The sequence below is a fragment of the Lissotriton helveticus genome, chromosome 2_1, assembly GCF_964261635.1.
Source record: "Lissotriton helveticus chromosome 2_1, aLisHel1.1, whole genome shotgun sequence".
NCBI classification, from domain to species: Eukaryota; Metazoa; Chordata; class Amphibia; order Caudata; family Salamandridae; genus Lissotriton; species Lissotriton helveticus.
Window position 1 is genome coordinate 872,161,189 of NC_136059.1, and position 18,259 is coordinate 872,179,447.

The 18,259-nt window shown below is 43.4% G+C and overlaps 1 protein-coding gene across 1 annotated transcript in view; it reads left to right on the forward strand.

The window, feature by feature from the left end:
• MEGF10 (multiple EGF like domains 10) overlaps positions 1–18,259 on the forward strand; it is a 293,827-nt gene that overhangs the window by 155,527 nt on the left and 120,041 nt on the right. The window contains exons 6-8 of the mRNA XM_078675602.1: positions 1,376–1,622; positions 4,910–5,030; positions 12,826–12,962. Coding sequence (XP_078531728.1) covers positions 1,376–1,622; positions 4,910–5,030; positions 12,826–12,962 — 505 coding nt within the window. The remainder of the gene's footprint in view (positions 1–1,375; positions 1,623–4,909; positions 5,031–12,825; positions 12,963–18,259) is intronic.

Sequence of the window (18,259 nt, forward strand, 5' to 3'; positions counted from 1 at the left end):
GTCATAGCCTCAAAGTGCGAGTAACTTTTTGTACTGTTTTATCAAAGTGAGAAGGGGTTTGACCTTCTAGCCAGCCACTTGCCCACAGATGTCTGCAGTCAGTGAATTAAGGCCATGTGCTACTGGCTTTAAGATTATCACCCTCTGATGTGTAAAAATAGTTTGCAGAATTTTGAAATCAGATAAAATTGTGCCCCAGGGAGTATAGCATCCGATTTCTTCAACTTGTCAAGTGTCTTGGACTTGTGGTTGCACCTTGAGTCTTGCCTTACATCCCTAACCTTGAACCCTCAAGCCTGTCACTCCCATGCCCTGAGCTTGGTGCATGAAAGCTCTGGGACCAGTGAGTGGTAGCTTCAATCCCTGCCCTTGTGTGTGGCGCTGCTCCCACAACATTGCGTCATTGCCACTGTAAGTACCAGTTGATTGTGGGTCACACTCCTGGTAGAAGGGCACTGATAGGCAGCCGCTCTCTCATCCTCCAGCGCCATCGGTATCAGTGTGGGCAGTCCAGATAGGGGGAGAGGAAGGGGCATGTGGACTAAAACACAGGGGCAGCTACAGAGGACCAGCCTAGCCGCAGGGCACTGCGCTGTGTACATCAGCAATGCTTAAAACTCCCCCAGAACCTCCTTCATCTATGAACTCATATGCCACAATTAAGGAAAAAACTCTAAATGGGAATGTGAAATGCTGATCTTTGTAAAACGTACTCCTGTTCACGCAGTGGCGAAGCCAGTGTATAATGGGCTCTGAGGCACTCATTTGGATTTAGTTAACTTTTCAAGCCTCTGGGCACCGGTGCACTGCACCTACTGCACCAGTGGAAGCTTTGCCACTGTGTTTGCAGAGTAAATACATTTGTGGGACGTCAGCTATCCTTTCACACTTGCTTTGCCTTTTGCTGGGAAATAAGAAACTGGGAGAAGGCCTGGTTCGCCCCGTTCATCTCCACTGGATCTAGAACCCTTCTCAATAGTGATGTCTTCCCCATGTGCCTCTATAGCAGGAGCACAGAGGGCCACAGAAATAGGCCACTTTTTGGGGCATTCTTCACTCACGTGTAGAGCTGTTCACTTTCCGGTAAATAGATATTAATATGTGTTTCGCCTTTTAGACACCTACAGTTTTTCAAGCATTGAGTCTGTTTTCTACGCCCTTGGCCTATCATTTCTCCTTATTCTACTGTATTGTAGTGGAATGTATATGTACTATTGTGTTGTACGTGTTGTTAAATGCTGAAGATGCCATTTGAAATGTGTGAAGTGTTGTTGGGGCGTGCTAGTGTTCTAGCTGTAGGGTGATAATGATGAAGAGGAGGTGGAAAGGCGTCTCTTGGCCTATGTGTTTCTGAAGTGTGACTTTCTCCCCGCAGCATGTGACATCGACCATTGGGGTCCTCACTGTAGCAGCCGTTGTCAGTGCAAAAACCGAGCTCTGTGTAACCCCATCACTGGAGCCTGCCACTGCGCCTCGGGGTTCAAGGGCTGGCGCTGTGAGGAACGCTGTGACCAGGGTACCTACGGCAACGACTGCCACCAGAAGTGCCAGTGCCAAAATGGAGCCAGCTGCGATCACGTCACAGGAGAATGCCGCTGCCCTCCCGGCTACACCGGAGCCTTGTGAGTAGCGTTCGCTGTGTGCAATGTGTGATAAATGCTGGGTCTAGATATTTTTTGTGCACAGCCTGGGGGGGCAGAGACATGGTCGACTGTTGGGCTGTTTTCCAAGATGGGCGTCAACACTCCAGGAGACCAGAATTACATAGAGAAGGCAACTCTCTGAAAAGCACAGCATAGTTTTTCATGCAAATGGGCAATGTTCAGGTGTGTCATATGTTTACTGTGCTTTTATGAGTGCTTATGCAGAATATCACTACACAGTGCAAGGTAGAATGAAGAGGGACAGTCAAGGGAAGGAGCGGTGAAGGATGAAAAGGTAGACGGAGAACTGGAGATAAATCTAAGAGGCTGTAAAAAGTGAAGATGAGGTGCGATACACAAACTTCGACGCTGAAACTGCCCAGTCACCACTTACCCAGAGAAAAGAGAAAATACCACCCACACAGGCACAAATAATACAGAATTACAACTCCACAGGCTGAGCAATGGCACGCCCGTGTTCAGTTTCAAGCACAAAGTATAACTGGTCCATCCCTTGGTAATATCTTGTTGAAAAACTAAAGTATTTTGTACACAGAGCTCATAACGTGTACCTAAAACCAAGTTCGGCTGTACAGAACCACGCAAGAAGACATGTTCTAGGCCCTTGAAAAGTCATTGTTTACTTTTGGAACAACTGTTTTTCTTGTGCTTAAGGGTCTTGAGCATGGGTTAGGCTGGGGGTTGGTCACTCACCTGACCATCACCCGTGATTGGTAACAGAAAAAAGATCTTGACAGCACCTTTCAACAAAACAGACTTTCAACAAAACAAGCTTGGAATAAGCTGAGACAAATAGCCATGTTCCAGAGAGAACCTAAGTCCACACTCTCTGCCTGGTCTTTCTGGACCAACAAACATGAACCAGACAGCAACCCACGCACGTATACAGCTTCCCTACCCTTGGTAGCAAATGATGATGCTATCCTGGCTTCTGAAGAGAAGGAACACCACCAACCACATAAGCAACTAGAATACAACAAAAGTCTCTGCAGTAGTACCGCCCTGACTATCTGCTACTGCTTTCCCTCTTCTATTCTCCTCCTGTTCCTATACATACTCTATGGTACCCTTTTATCATCCATGCAAGCATGAAGAGCAGCACCAGGTGATAATAGAAGTGTTGAACTCACTGAGCTATTGGAAGTCAAAAGAAAACATCCAGGTTGCTTTTATCAGCAGCTGTGGAGAGACCCTGCACCCCTAGAGGCAAGTTCCAGTGAACTGGTAAACCGTACCCACTTCATGGGTACACTGGGAAAATCAAATTAAATCTGTGCCAATCTTAGCGTTTCTCAATCTTTCAATACTGACAACTTCATATGTAAGCATAAAAAACAAATAGCTAGTTCCATACCAGACCAGACATTGGATCAGTGGCGGCTCCTCCGCTAAGGCAGAGGAGTGTCGCCCCACTGCTCCAAAGGAAAATAACTATTGTTATTTTCATTGTATTTTTCCATTGGAAGTCACTGACTCGTGCGGTGGGGCTGGGCAGCGCATGGGAAGGAATGGTTTGCACTCCCTAAGTGTGAATGACTGCTTGGCCGGCCCCAGCAGTCCTGCGCACTTTGCATGTTCCCCACCAGGCTGAATTACACAGCCTGGTGGGGAACATGCAAAGCCTCCCTGTACCCATCTGAGCGCTGAACCACAGCGCTCAGACCAATCACAACGCTGCATTGCAGCTTTGTATTTGGCTCAGGGGAGCCTGCTGCCCGGGTGCTTCCTGCTGCTGCTGCCGGCCGGGACTGGGACAGGAAGATGAAGAGGACAGAGGAGAGGCGGTCGTCCATCCGTTTCAGGCAAGAATTTTTTTATTCCCTGCCTCCGCCCCACCATTGCCGTCCAGTAGCATCCGCTTTTGCGTTGGATACTCATTATGTTACCGCTCCATTAGACGGGACGTCGATTTAGTCTCTTTATTGACAAAACAGTTGCTTAACTTAACAATGGCATTCATATTTTCTTGGGTGTCATTCACCTTCCATAAGGAAACTTCAGATATTACCTTTAAAGTATTTGCTGCATACATAGTTATTTCGCCTGAAGTCGCTGCTTGCTGAGTATGTAGCAGTCACAACATCACCAGCATGGACGTTGAATCACTAACAGAAGGTTCCACCACAAACCCTTTAACCCATAGCAGCATCACAAGGTTGAGCTGTTAGCCATTCAAATGCCCCTTATTGTGTGCTGAGATCCTAATGGCAAGGACCAGAAACTACAGAAAGTTGTAGGGTGTCCCTCCTGCTGCCTTCATGACCCATGGGTTCACGGGTAGCAAGGGCAGTGCCATGGGCAGTAAATAGCACGCAAGTGATACCTGCTGCTACCCCTCTTTAACCCTAGTTGACATCTGAGGTCCCTGAATTGCCAAAGCTGTTTAGTAAGTGTGTGTCCTGAGCAGCAAGCGGGAAGGGGTGGTGAGAATTTCATTTGTGTTTTTCACAGGCAGCGCATTTGGGCAAGTTATATATGTAAGCATGTATGTGGTATTTCTATAATGCACACTTAGCTAGAAGGCAGCATAATGGGCTTGCAAATAAGGGCTTTCAAGACGACATCAGGAGTAGGGCAAGGACAATGAAATGCTATATGTGCCCATTGGGAATTTTGTTGCAACTGTGTCTCAAACTCCTTTTTTTCTACAAGAACTTATCTCTTGGCATAAACTTCATGATAGGGACAAATATGATGTGGTGAAGCTGTATAACCACTCTGGTAGGTTACCAGCACCCTCCTTCTTTTGTGGGTACTACTCGGTTTTCAACTTACCATGTGTACTTTCCTGGAGAGTGAAATGTGGGAAGGGAACAATACTTCTTCCTATTATTAGCAGGCTTGACAAAGCCACACTCAACCCACCACCCCCCCCTAAACCCTTGGTTGGGCTGATCCATTCCTTTCTGGGTAAAAAAAAGGCTCAAACTCAGCTTAGATCCTAGAGGGGTGGGCCTGGGAACCATATTTTGTCTGAATCCATTTTCAAAGGGACTCTATGAAAGGTGGCAATATGCTGAAGAAGCGTGGATCTATGGATGTTAGAAATAATGGGTAGAACCATCTTTTGTGAGTAAGTAACTAGTTAGTTTATCTTCCTTGTCATTGGTACAACAAAACTACAAAGGAACAACTGATTAGTCAATAAGTTATTTTTAACGCGCCAAGTGATATTGTTATTATTTGTAAAATGATTATGTAAAGCATCTAATCTGTTCTTCTCCTTGAATATTTCCCCATTTTAGCTGTGAGGATCTTTGCCCTCCTGGTAAACATGGGTCACAGTGTGAGGAAAGATGTCCGTGTCAGAACGGTGGAGTGTGCCACCATGTTACTGGAGAATGTTCGTGCCCACCTGGATGGATGGTAAATTATGCATTAAATGCGTGTACTACTGCTTTAAGTGGTGCTTGTTTTTGATATAACGTTCAATCGCTTGAATACATCATCCTTCCTTCCGCACTGCTTGATACTGTTCCATTAACTAGCTTTTCTATCCTCCATGTCTTATAACCCAATGAACCCCAGTCTTGGTTGCCATGTTTTGTAGGATGACTTCTAAGGACCTATTGCACTTTTGTAGTAAAAACTCTTTACAATACCTAAAGTTAATTGAATTTCATACCACCTGCCATGTGTGTGATAGAATAAATCGTACAATAGTGTTCCACGCAATCCATGATCATAAAAAAAAACATGCCAGGTATCAATTTACCGTCGACCACTAACTTTGTCTCAAGTCCACATTTTATTGAAGGTACATACAGGAAAAATATTTCAACAGATAGCTTGAGAGATGGATAGTGGAAAGGGCATGCTCAGATACATACGAAAGCATGCTTCATCCCCCTCTCAAAACATACCTTACAGACTGATTGCTCAAATTTTAAGGCTTTAGTTGAAAATCGCAAATCAGCTTAATCTATGTTGGAGAATTTGTAATTTATTTCCCCCTTATCCAAAGGGCATACCTTGTGTCTTCCTTAACCCTCTCAAGAGGTTAAATGAGACTATTTTGTTTTTTCCAATTACAGTGCTGGCATTGAGGTAGGACCAGACATGTTCCGATCACAGCAGTTATTCTTATGTGGGCACCCAGTTCTAGCCTGGTTTCAGCCCGGCTTCTTGAATTGTCTTGAATGTGTCCCATGGCAGTGTGCTGACACCAGAATGCATAGCAGCATCAGCAAACATTCAGTGCATCCTATGCGGTTCCGCGCCATGCCTCCGCCCAACCCTCCCTGTCCTTTGACCTGCTCCATATGCCCAGAGTGGGACGGGTATGCCCAGATGTGGGTCCCGTGCTCTCCATGCCACTGGAATCAATCTTGCCAGGCTGATGAGGGGTGATTCCCCGAAACCGGTCCCAGGATGCTTGTTTCCGGTCCAGGGTGGACCTGCCCTGGCAGTTCGGGTTGGGCTGTTCCCATTGGGAACAGGGTCAAGACTGATTTGCATATGGCTGGGTTTAAACTGGAATGGGGAGCAAAACAACAATGTATTTTAGCCCAGATCTCTGTACTGGGGTGAATGTTTGACATTGATCAGCATTTTGTCCCTCAATTGTGTTTTTTCACTCGAAGGACAGTCACTAATTCCTTTCGCCTGAGTTGTATCCTGGCTTGAATCAGATGTCCGATAGCAAAGGCCGTCCAGCTGGACACTGCCAGGCGTTTCAGCAGACTCGGTGCTCCTTAGGATAAAATTAAATTACAATGTGCTGGTCATTTCGAGAAGTTAGACAAGAAATAAACTGAGTTATGGAAGTGTTTGACTTTCCCGGGCTCTCGGTGTGTGTAAGGTAGGTAAGTCAATGTATGCAGTGATACTAATAACTTTTATATAGGAGACAAAACAAACTAAATTGTTTTGTGCTCAATAATTAGTGCTAATTCAGCACCCTGTGATACCTATTTTATCTGCGGAAGGTTGAGCTAAGGCCAGCAAGCATTTAACCTTATGCCTTTTAAGGTCACATATAGGTGTGTAGAGCAGACAGAACACCTATTTAACGGGTGCAGCAGCTACCTTACCTATATTGTAACTTGTGGTGTACATTTCACACAAGGATCTCTGCAACAAACCTTTTACCCAGTGAGGTCTTTATTGCATGTAAACCTGTGACCAGCAGGTTACATACAGTGCTCTGTAGGAGACACATGTGCTGTGTATGATGATTCAAACCTGTGATCAGTAAATTACACACAGATCTGTGCAGCACGTGCTTTAACACCTTGGACTCTAGGACTTGTTGGTTAACATAGATCCGTGCTGTTGGTGCCTTAACCCCCTGAGCTATCTTAAAATGTACATTGTCAGTGACCAACAAAGTAAGCTAAAGCAGCTTTACTGTAATATTTTCCTTCTTAATTTCTTTGGGATATAATTTGCAAAAAAATAATACAAATGTGCTAGCGGAGCGTAGACTGGTTGACACTGGCTCCGCCTCTCATGCCCCCACCTCTCAGTACTCCTGACCAACCCCCCTTTTGCTATATGTGCCAATCCCCAATATGTCAGTTACTGGAGTATCGTTTTTCGTTTCTAGCACTGTTCAATTTATTATGTAGACATGGAGACCTTGGTTTTACGGTGTGAATGGGAGCCATGATGTTTGTTGATGTGAAGTCACTAATTGCTAATGAATTTATTTGTATTTGAGCTATTTGGCTTAGCACAAATCTAGCTTGAAAAAAGCACTGGCGTGATTTTCAAAAAGCATTATTAATGTAGAAGGGACATGTAAGTGATAATTATGGTGGCTCAGTGCAATTATGCTTGTGCTCCAGAAATCTGTATTTGACCTCATGGTCAAAGGTTTGAATCCTATTAGATCCACTCACCATTTGCCCTTTTGGGTTTAAAGAAAATGGTACCACTGAACTGGGTAACAATAAAGATCTGTTTTTCGGTGCCGTGGTGCACCATGGGGCACTGTGCACTTAACAGACACACAGTATATTACCTGGTGTTCACCAGGACTGCTTGAACCCAGATTACACAAACCACTGTGCAATGGAAGCTTGTAATTAGGGCAGAAATAGACAATACACTAGGCTGTTTTTCCACACAGTTGCATATTACACCTGAAATACATGGGTAGGTTTTTTCATACAGTTACATATTTACACATAAAATGCATGGTTAGATGTTCCTATCGGATGTTTGCCAGTGGGTTCAAAGACCGGTTTTACAGAGGTCTTAACTGTGACTTATTTTCCGTAATTCACAATGCTGAATTTATTGGCAGGCTATTTAGCTTCGCTACACAAATCAAATGAATAGTCAACGCAGCAATTTGTCTTACTTTCAGTGCTGGGAAAAAAACGCGAGCGCTGCTTTTCAGAGCATTAATCAGCACACCTGACAAGCCGGCCCTTGCAGGCTATACATACATAATAATACAAGTGTATACCAGTGGACAAACATTGTCAGCAAAATGCCTCACAGTCTAACACTGCACTTTATTTTGTTTGTTCTCATTGTTAAACCTAGTACATAGTGTCAATTTACAACTTAAGAAAAGCACATAATATACAGCATGTTTTGAAGTTCCTTACAATGTGCTTTGGATTTTAAATTTGACTTATAATAATAAAAATTGTTGCATAAAACACATTTGAAATAGGATTACATTATCCCCAACAAAAACACACATTTCTTAAAACAGTGGCAGATATATCTACAGCTGCAAGCAAACAATGAAAACTAAACGGATGCTGCTCAAATGCTCCAAATCTTTCTTAACAGAACTAAAATCAATTAAAAAAAAGAATTTGATATAAAAAAAGAATGCATAACAAGTATTGTGTAATATGTCCTATATTGCAATCTGGGGTTCAGTTGACATTTATGAGCCTCATGGCTTTTTGGTTTATAAAAGTCACCAGCACCCATTGGTGGTAATATAGGCCCATATTACACAGCACCCATTGTTTATGCTATACTTACATTATACATATTTACAACTCTAGTTATAGGGAGATAAAGTGATTTTTGATCAAGACACTCAAGCAGGGTTATAGTACAACGGTACCAGCCCAGTACAGATGTAAAACACATGCAGGGTTTTGCACCACTGCCTTCACAGTAAATAATGACGCTGTCCTAGTTTAACAGTAGCAGACAGATCGATACAAAGGAATCAATTTCTCCTATCAACTACTTCACTGAGCAATTGAACTGGCAATCACTTATCAAAGGTAACAATCCAATTAGCTGATTACTAGTTCAAATAAATATTGCCATGATGTGTCTGTTCTTTGTAAATGAAATCCCAGCGTACAGAAAACCTGACCTTTGGGACAGTCGATGCTACTCTCTCTATATTCATTAAGGCGTTTAACCAATCTGGGCGGTTACTTCCTGCAGGCGCAGAGTGCCCAAAAGCTTGGGTGGGCCTAGCTGTGGCATCGCATGGCGTCACACACTCACATCTGAGGCAAAAAAGACAATATAGGATGTGTTTGTGCAAGTGTGTGTGTGTGAGAGAGAGAGAGAGGGAGAGACTGTGCAGTTGCAGCTGTGGCATTGTGACTGGTTGACTGCCATTTTGTGTGTGACTCTGTATGTGAATGTGCAGTGCCTTTTTGCACAGCTGTGCATAGAGGGTTGTGTCTTTATGTGTGTTTGGCTGCATATGTCTGTGCCTACCCTCGAAAATGTTGTGTATCCAAGGAGGGTGTGAGATCGCATGGTTCGGCGGGTGACCCGCCCATTAGAGTCCATGGCGATCAGGGCCGGACTGGGAACCAAAACCAGCCCTGGCAAAGTGCTCGGCCGCCCCCACTCCCCCCTTCCTGGAGGCGGGGGGGGGGTGGTGTTGGGGGTGCGACCGAGCTCTTTGCCAGCGCTTATTTTCAATTTTGTTACAGGGCCGATTTTGCAAAAACGGCCCCCAGGGGCCCAAACCCCCTTCCCCTCCCCCCCCCCCCCCACCCTTGCGGCCCGCCGGGGGATTGCCCGGTGCCCGCAATGGCCAGTCCAGCCCTGATTGCGATGAAATTTTGTTGGGAGGGCGTGGGCGTTTTTTTCTGGTTGGGTGTTCCATTTGATGTCCATGGGAGACATTTGTTTTTGTTTGGATGGTGTTAAGGAGCCCAAAAAGGTTGGTCCAATGTAAATGAGGGTGAGTTGAGAGGTGTGCCCTTGTGTCTGTGTGCAGTTCTGTGTGTGGCTGTGGGTGCATGGCTTTGTGTGTATATTAATACACTGTGTGTGTATAGTATTGTACTGTATTTGCATTTATATAGCACTTACTACCTCTGACGAGGCGTCGAAGCCATTTTTCAGCGAGTAGCACGCTACTCCGGAACCCATATGGGATTAGTGGTGAATTAGTATAGTGAAAATCGAAATTAATTTGAGTGGTAGAAATGTTGTGATTGTGTTTATGTACATGTAGCATGTCTCAGTGTCTTCAACCCTTTGTCGAGGCCTTGCACCTGCTCTTGACAAGCACCAGGTAAACAGTCAGCTTTCACAAGACTGCCTCCCCCTTGGTCTGCGGCCTGTGCGAGGGCAGGCCCGCCCACTTGAATGGTTTCACATCTGCAGTCTGTGCCGTGGTTTCAGAGGCGCAGGCGCCAAATCACGGCCAAAACTCGAGGAATTTAAGGAGGAAATGAAATTAGTAGCAAGTCTTACCACAGGCAGAGTCAAGAGGAAGCAGGCACTGCCAGACTCCCAGGAGGGGTGAAACCCTGAGTGTACAAATCCATCTGGCCCACCATCCGGTGTCCCCCCCCCCCCCCACAGCAGTCAGGTTCCACGTCCCCCGCCCCCGGAGGCGGAAACGCAGTCATTGGATTCTGTGTGAGGAAGCGAAGGCTTCTAAAGTAATCAAGTGCTACAAAGCACTGACCTGAAGCCCATTGCACGTTGTTCAGGCCTCTACTCTGAAATGGCGCAGAGCGCTGCTGCACGCCAGCGCGGTTAGTCTACAGATCTCGGCTCTTCATGTGAAAGCGGCGCATTGTGTGAGTTGTGGCAATATAGATGTCTCATGCGTCCTCCTGCCGTGCCATCACACGCCTAGGTGCTGTGACCTAAGACAAGATAATAGCGTGGGGGGTGAAATTTGCGTGATTAACTTTTGCATGATTATATGACTATGGGAAATTTCTGTAAAATTATGTGAAATGCAAATCTGGTATCTTTTTTGAGGATATACTTCACTTTTAAAAAAACACCAAAACATAACTGCCATGAACAAGGGCTCGCGTTCTGTCTGTTCTGTTGTTCCAGTGCTCCCGTGATAGGATTTTTTACCCAAGCGACCCCCAATTGTGCCATGTGGCATAATGGCGTAATTTTACGGAATTTTTCGTATAAATCATAACGCAAATTACGCCAGCGTAATTGAAGTTTCGCCTGTGCCCCAAGTGCACCTCTCTGGTCACTCATGCACAACTTCCGAATTCTTCCCAATTAGGCGACACTGTAATTCAACACAATTCTGACAAAGCATTTCCATACAGCCGGAATTGGCTGCTTATGCGTATGCACATGCGGAACCTCCACTTCCTGGTGGCTTAGTGGACTAATGCGCCCACTACAGGGGCCTATTTTTGACCTCATGGTCACAGGTTCAAATCTCAGCAGGTCCACTGAGCCTTTCATCCTTCTGAGGTCGATAAAATGAGTACCATTGAGTTGGGTAACAACGATATTGAGCTGTCAAATGCCCACGGGTGAACATGTGCTTTAGAGTTATGTTATAGTGTAGCGTGCTACCCATCCATTAATGCTCTTTGCCACCAGGAATAATATGCGCTGTATAAATGCAGCTATTATACAAAATAATAATTTGGGTATGTTACATTCATGCCAATCTTCAGAACAAGAACTGGTTTAAGTCTCTCTAGACCGGCTTGTGTATTCGCTTTAGAATCCATTTTTGTCCTGTAGTTTATTACTCTTGCCCAGGTGAAACAGGCACTGTTGTTTTACAGGTGAGGTGGAGAAAGAGAAAATGTTTCGTATCTTGGACTTTTTCAAGCCTCTGATAGTATGATTATACAAGATTGGTCAGAAAAAAATTTGGGGTGGAAAACTGGCGTGGTGATCCAAAACTAAGTGCAGGGTTAGAAGATGATGACTCCCCTCCTCTTTGTGTAATAGGATGATCAGGTGTAGGAACTTTAGTCCAGTCAGTGATAAGCCAAACGAGGGCCTGAAATTTAACTTGCTGTTGAGACTTTTGTGTAACTGTACTTGGTCACCGACGACCTAAAATAAATGTTCATGAACTGTTATTATTGAAATGTACGTTCAGAGTGCTTCCATTATTCCAGATATAAAGGTTTCTACACAGTCCTAGTCTGTCAAGCTCTATTGCCTAACACCCCAAGCACATAGAGAGCCATTACAGTTTAGAAATATATATGTATGTATATATGTGAGAATGCAAGAAAATATCAATATTATATCCTGGACTGCCAGACTCGCAAGAGCACGTCGGTGGCAGTCTTCCGACCACCATATTGCAAGTAGGACAGTCGGACTGCCATTGTACCGCCAACACCGCCACGGATCAGAGATCCCAGGCAGTGGGGCGGCGGTCTTCAGGCTGCAGTATGCTTGGTGGGACCGCCACTGTTCTGCCTAGCATATTAAAAGTTTTGTCTCCGCCACGGTTTTCATGGTGGTTCCTTCTCCGTGAAAACCGTGGCAGAAAGGAAACAAAGGGGGCCCTACAGGATCCCTTGTTGCCTCTGGGTCATGGGGTGCATGCAGGAGGGGAACATGTTGTGCCCCCCTTTGTGCATGCACCCCAGTACCTGCACAGCATGGACTGCACCAGTCCATGCTGTGCAGGTACGGTCTTTGACGTTCCCATTGCAATGCCTATTTCATAGGCACTGCTGTGGAAATGCCAAAGAACCACCCACCAATGACTTAAAAAGTCATAATATGGTGGGCGGTGCGCACAGGTTTGGTAGTGTGGCCGCCTTACTGCCAAACTCGTAATCAGGCCCTAAGTGTCCTTGACATGCTTGTGAGATCCACCATCCATGCTGAACCTCCACTTCCTGGTGCCTTAATATATCCTATGAGCAGCATGTGGTGTCTCAGAAATCACAAATACATATTTTTTTAATGAAACATCTATTGTGGTTTTTGCTAGCCGCTGATCCTTCTCTGTGTTGATGTCTTGTAGGGCACAGTTTGTGGCCAGCCTTGCCCGGAGGGTAGATATGGAAGGAATTGCTCCCAGGAGTGCCAGTGCCACAACGGAGGAACATGCGACTCAGCAACAGGGCAGTGTCGCTGCAGCCCCGGCTACACAGGAGAACGGTGAGGAAAGACGCATGCGCCCCCATGAATGAGCCATGCCTCCATTATATGGAGGGAGTTTAAAAGGAATGTACAAGAAATGCAAATCCTTCATCTTAGAATGCATTGATTCCAATGATGTCCTGAAGAAACCCATGTGAACACACCTGCATGTATATCACTAACAGGCTTCGTTGCTCATGTAAACAATGGCATTATTGAGCTGAAAAATACAATTTCGAATATTATATTGAAAGCCTACCAAATAATACAAGAAGTTAGTTTGCTAGCGATTAATTTGTGTTTGTATATATTTGTCTGCTTGTTTGTTGAACATGTTGGGTATTCTGCATCATCCAAAGGAAGGTGCTTCACCTGGTTAATAATGAAAGAATTGTACTAATTTCACAGATATCTGCTGGATTTATTGAACACTTATTATTAATGTCCATTGTTTATATTACGCAACACCTATAGTGTGGATGTCTTCCTATACCAAAAAAAAACTAGAGAAACTTGAAAGAATATGAACAGTAGTATTATTTCAAATATTATGCGGTATTGTGGAATATTTATACTGCACGTCAATCATATGCCGTATTGTGGAATATTTATACTGCACGTCAATCATATGCGGTATTGTGGAATATTTATACTGCACGTCAATCAAATCAGAAACTCTGCACATATTTTAATGAATTCCCAAAAACATAGATATGCTTGCGTTGCTGCTGGAAACTCATGCAATGGAACCAAAGAGCATCAACAGGATGTGTTCTGTATGTACATTCTGAAATTGTAGGATCTATTTCTAACAAAGGACAAGACAATCCTCCATGTTTTACACTTGAATTCAAGACCATGGTGAAATATTATTTTTATTATTAAATGCAAAACACTCACTACAGACAGTTAAATTGGGACCACTGTTTTTCAGTAGCTCCAGAGCACTGTCAAGTTGATTTGGGTGCTGTTAGGGAGTTTTGTATTTGAAGGCACATAATCTTGATCTGTATGTCCTTCATTCTAAGCATTTAATGTTCTAGTGTACGCATTTGACCATCCCATCTGAGCTTATGACCTTGCCTTCCAGTCACATGACCTTCCATTCTAAGCACATAATTGTCGCATTTAAGACTCTGCCCATCCCGACTTGGTAAGGATGATATTCCTGTTTAATCATATGATCTTCCATTCTAATCATGTGACCATGCTGTCTAAGCATATGGCCGTCCGTCTAAGTATGGTACTCCTGTTTAAGCATAAGACCTTCCCTCTTAAGCCTACGGTTCGTCTGTTCTTCCCGTCTAGCAGGAAGCTCACATAAGGGAATTAATGTGTGTGAGCTATGAGTTTTATAAATCTAAACCTTGTTCTAAATTCCCAAATTGCACCCCATTTTAGGACCAAATTGTAGCTCAGTGTCTGAGCCTGCTGCCTTTACGCAACAGCGTTTGGGTCCCAAGATTTTGTCCAGCTGAGATGCAGATCACAATTGTGGATATATTGCTGACCCCTATTTAGTTTAGGGGTGACATTCCTGTCTTAGCCTTTGTTGTCTGTCAGAGACATGTCTTACTGTCCCCCATACAATGTCCTTGGCAGATATTTCTAGCACAGTGTATTCAGGATCAAGGACAGGCTGTCTCCTTGAGTTAATATTGGTCTGGAAACAGGCTAATCAACTGTAGAGCACCCAGAACTCCCCTGTTTATGTATTATTTTTAATCAACATTTTTTGACTGTTGTGTCCTAAGGTTATAATCAATCGTTTTACTTATTTGTCAAGGATCCATAGAGCCCCCCTTCATGGAGTGTAGCTCCCTAGCCCTCCATTATCAGCTGTTCCATGATTTTTTCAGTTGATGTCCAGAAGATCTTAAAATTGTGCTAAGAAGCATATGGTGCTACTAGATGCGAAGCAATGTGAGATGGGCACAACAGGCTTCAGTTGCATCCCTTGCTCTATGTGGCTTCACTTCTGCAATGGGGTCTGCAAGGAATTTCAATGTTTTGGATCAGGTTTTTCCCTTTCGTTCCAGATAAAGGCCCTGGCACTACTGGGGTTTTCTCCTTTAAATAGCTGTTGAATATTGTTCAACGTGTGCCCATGCTTGTATCATGCCCCATTTTCAAAAGGTTATAGCTAATTCCTGAATTGATCCAGGAAATTGTTTGTATCTGAGAGTGACTAATAATGTATACTTCCAGCATCTACAGCCTGTACTCCAGAGTGATGCAGGGTATTTTGTCCACTTCAGCTTAAAGACGCAAAACATATAATACATGTTCAGTATTTCTCTTTTGAGGGATCGGGACCTGATAGTTGTCTGGTGTGGGCAATGGGAAGAAAGTGGGACTCAATGGATGACAAGTACTGACCATGGGACTAAGTTCTATTGGTTGCTCGTGTAGACCAGGTTTCCCCCTTCTTGATACACAAGTGTCTAAATGGACAATGGCTTGTGTATACCTCTAGGAGACTTTCTTTTGTATTCAGAATTTTATTTAAGAATTACATGTTAATACTATGTACTGTTTATCTCTCCTATTTGCTTGGCCAGAAGAAACTGAGTACAATGGGTTAAATATGCACAGCTATACAGCAATCTAATTACACAATCATGCTTCTTGGCATGCAGATAGGTCCTGGATTTATTGTTCTGGGTGGACCCATCCATGATCATGCCAAGCTTCGAAGACCTCTGCTCAGTGATGAAAAGAGGGCGGGCCATCATCTGGTGGTAGGGAGATTATTGATTGATGGGTGGAAAATTGACGTAGTGCCCTGAAGTGGTCGGTTTTAGCTTCTGGGAGCTGACGTGTGTTATGTTCGTCTATGACTAGATAAAATTGTTTTGTTTTTTTACAAAAAGTGAAAAGCAAAGCAGTGCAAAGGCTCCTTTCTGGCTGACAGATTAAGAAGCGTTTTAATATAAATACCTCTCTACATTCGAAGCAGGGTGTTGGTTTTAATGCAGAAACAATGTTACTCAAGTGTACCCCAATTTTTCGTGGCTTCAGCAGTTCATATAATTGCCGATGCCCTTGTGGGGAGGAAGGGACATCTGTCAGCTGTGTAGAGGCGTGTCCTTTCCGTTCACAATGTGCAAGTGACACAAGGTGCTGGTGGCAAAGCACATGTAGTTGTTCGCCCTGAGCACGACTGTAGGTCAGAGGTCACTAATACAGAGAAAATCTCCATAATCTACAATGCCCATTTCATATCGGGGAGTTTAAGTGCCAAACTCACCGGGCCACTATCCAAGAAATCTGCCACCGACCAAAAGGATCGAACTGTGCTTGCCTGAGATGTTGTAGACCAGGGTTATATCTTCCATTTATTTTCTTGTGTTGTCACATATGTGTCTGTCCCTTCTACTATTGACCGCTTTATTGAAAAGCAGGTAAGTTCACCAGCAGGTACTCTATTACACATCCCTAGAGATCACAGTGGCCATGTGGCTCCATGATTAATGCCCATCACTTCAAACACCACGAAGGGCCTACCTTATCACAAGGGTTGTCCTTCGGTGACTGGTGAGTCCACCAGTACGAATCCTGTTACATATGCCTTGAGATCCAAGTTCACGTGCGGCTCCACTACCACTGCCCATCACTTCAAACATCAGGCACGGCCTACCTTAAGCAAGGGTTGTCCTTCGGTGACTGGTGAGTTCACCGGTACGAATCCTGTTACATATGCCTTGAGATCCAAGTTCACGTGCGGCTCCACTACCACTGCCCATCACTTCAAACGGTGTGTATCACTTACAACGCAACTTTTACGTCGTAATGCTGTTACAACGCAGCTATTACAACGCAGGATCCTTTACATCGGATGCCATTACAACGCATGGCATTACATCGCAGATGCTATTACAACGCATACCATTACATCGTAAGTATTGGTAAGTATATAATTTTTTTTTATTTTATTTAATATTATATAATTGATTTAATTATTATTAATTATAAATAAAAATAAATAAAAATATTTATTTATGTTTTTAAATATTATAAATTAAATTTATTAATTTAAGTAATTTTTTAAATAAGTATGAGTATAGGAGTATATGTTTTGGTGTACTGAGGTATATGTTTTGGGGTGTTTGGGTATTTTTAGGTTTTAGGGCAGGGTTTGGGTTTTGGGGTACAGGGGTGTTTTTAGGTTTCAGGGTAGGGTTTGGGTTTTGGGGTACAGGGGTGTTTTTAGGTTTCAGGGTAGGGTTTGGGTTTTGGGGTACAGGGGTGTTTTTAGGTTTCAGGGTAGGGTTTGGGTTTTGGGGTACAGGGGTGTTTTTAGGTTTTAGGGTAGGGTTTGGGTTTTGGGGTAGGGTTTGGGTTTTGGGGTACAGGGGTGTTTTTAGGTTTCAGGGTAGGGTTTGGGTTTTGGGGTACAGGGGTGTTTTTAGGTTTCAGGGTAGGGTTTGGGTTTTGGGGTACAGGGGTGTTTTTAGGTTTTAGGGTAGGGTTTGGGTTTTGGGGTACAGGGGTGTTTTTAGGTTTCAGGGTAGGGTTTGGGTTTTGAGGTACAGGGGTGTTTTTAGGTTTCAGGGTAGGGTTTGGGTTTTGGGGTACAGGGGTGTTTTTAGGTTTTAGGGTAGGGTTTGGGTTTTGGGGTACAGGGGTGTTTTTAGGGTTCAGGGTTGGGTTTGTGCTTAGGGCTAATTAAATTATATTTACCATTTATAAATTAATTAAAATATATTTATTAAATTAAATTAATTATATTATATTAATTAAATTTTTAATTAAATTAATTAAATTAAATAAATTATTTTAATTAATTTAATTTCATTACAATTTTAAACATATTTAAATTAAAATAATTTCATTATATTAATTAATTAAAATTAATTACAATTTTTATTAAAATTAAATTAAATAAATAGATTTAAATTTATTAAATTAATTACTATTTTAAAATGTATTTTAATTAAATTAAATAAATTAAATTAATTAAATTAACTTAATTACATTTTTTTTAAAAAGTATACTTACCTATACTTACGATGTAATGCCATGCGTTGTAATAGCATCTGCGATGTAATGCCATGCGTTGTAATGGCATCCGATGTAATGGATCCTGCGTTGTAAAAATTCCGATGTAACGGAATGCGTTGTAAAAATCCGCGTTATAGTGACACCAATCCCTTCAAACATCAGGCACGGCCTACCTTAAGCAAGGGTTGTCCTTTCGTGGCTGGTGCGTTCGCCAATTACACATGTCTAGAGAGCTCACTGCATGTGCGGTTCCACAGCCACCACCCATTTCTTCAAACATCTTGATGTCCTTGAGCCAGAATACATAGTTA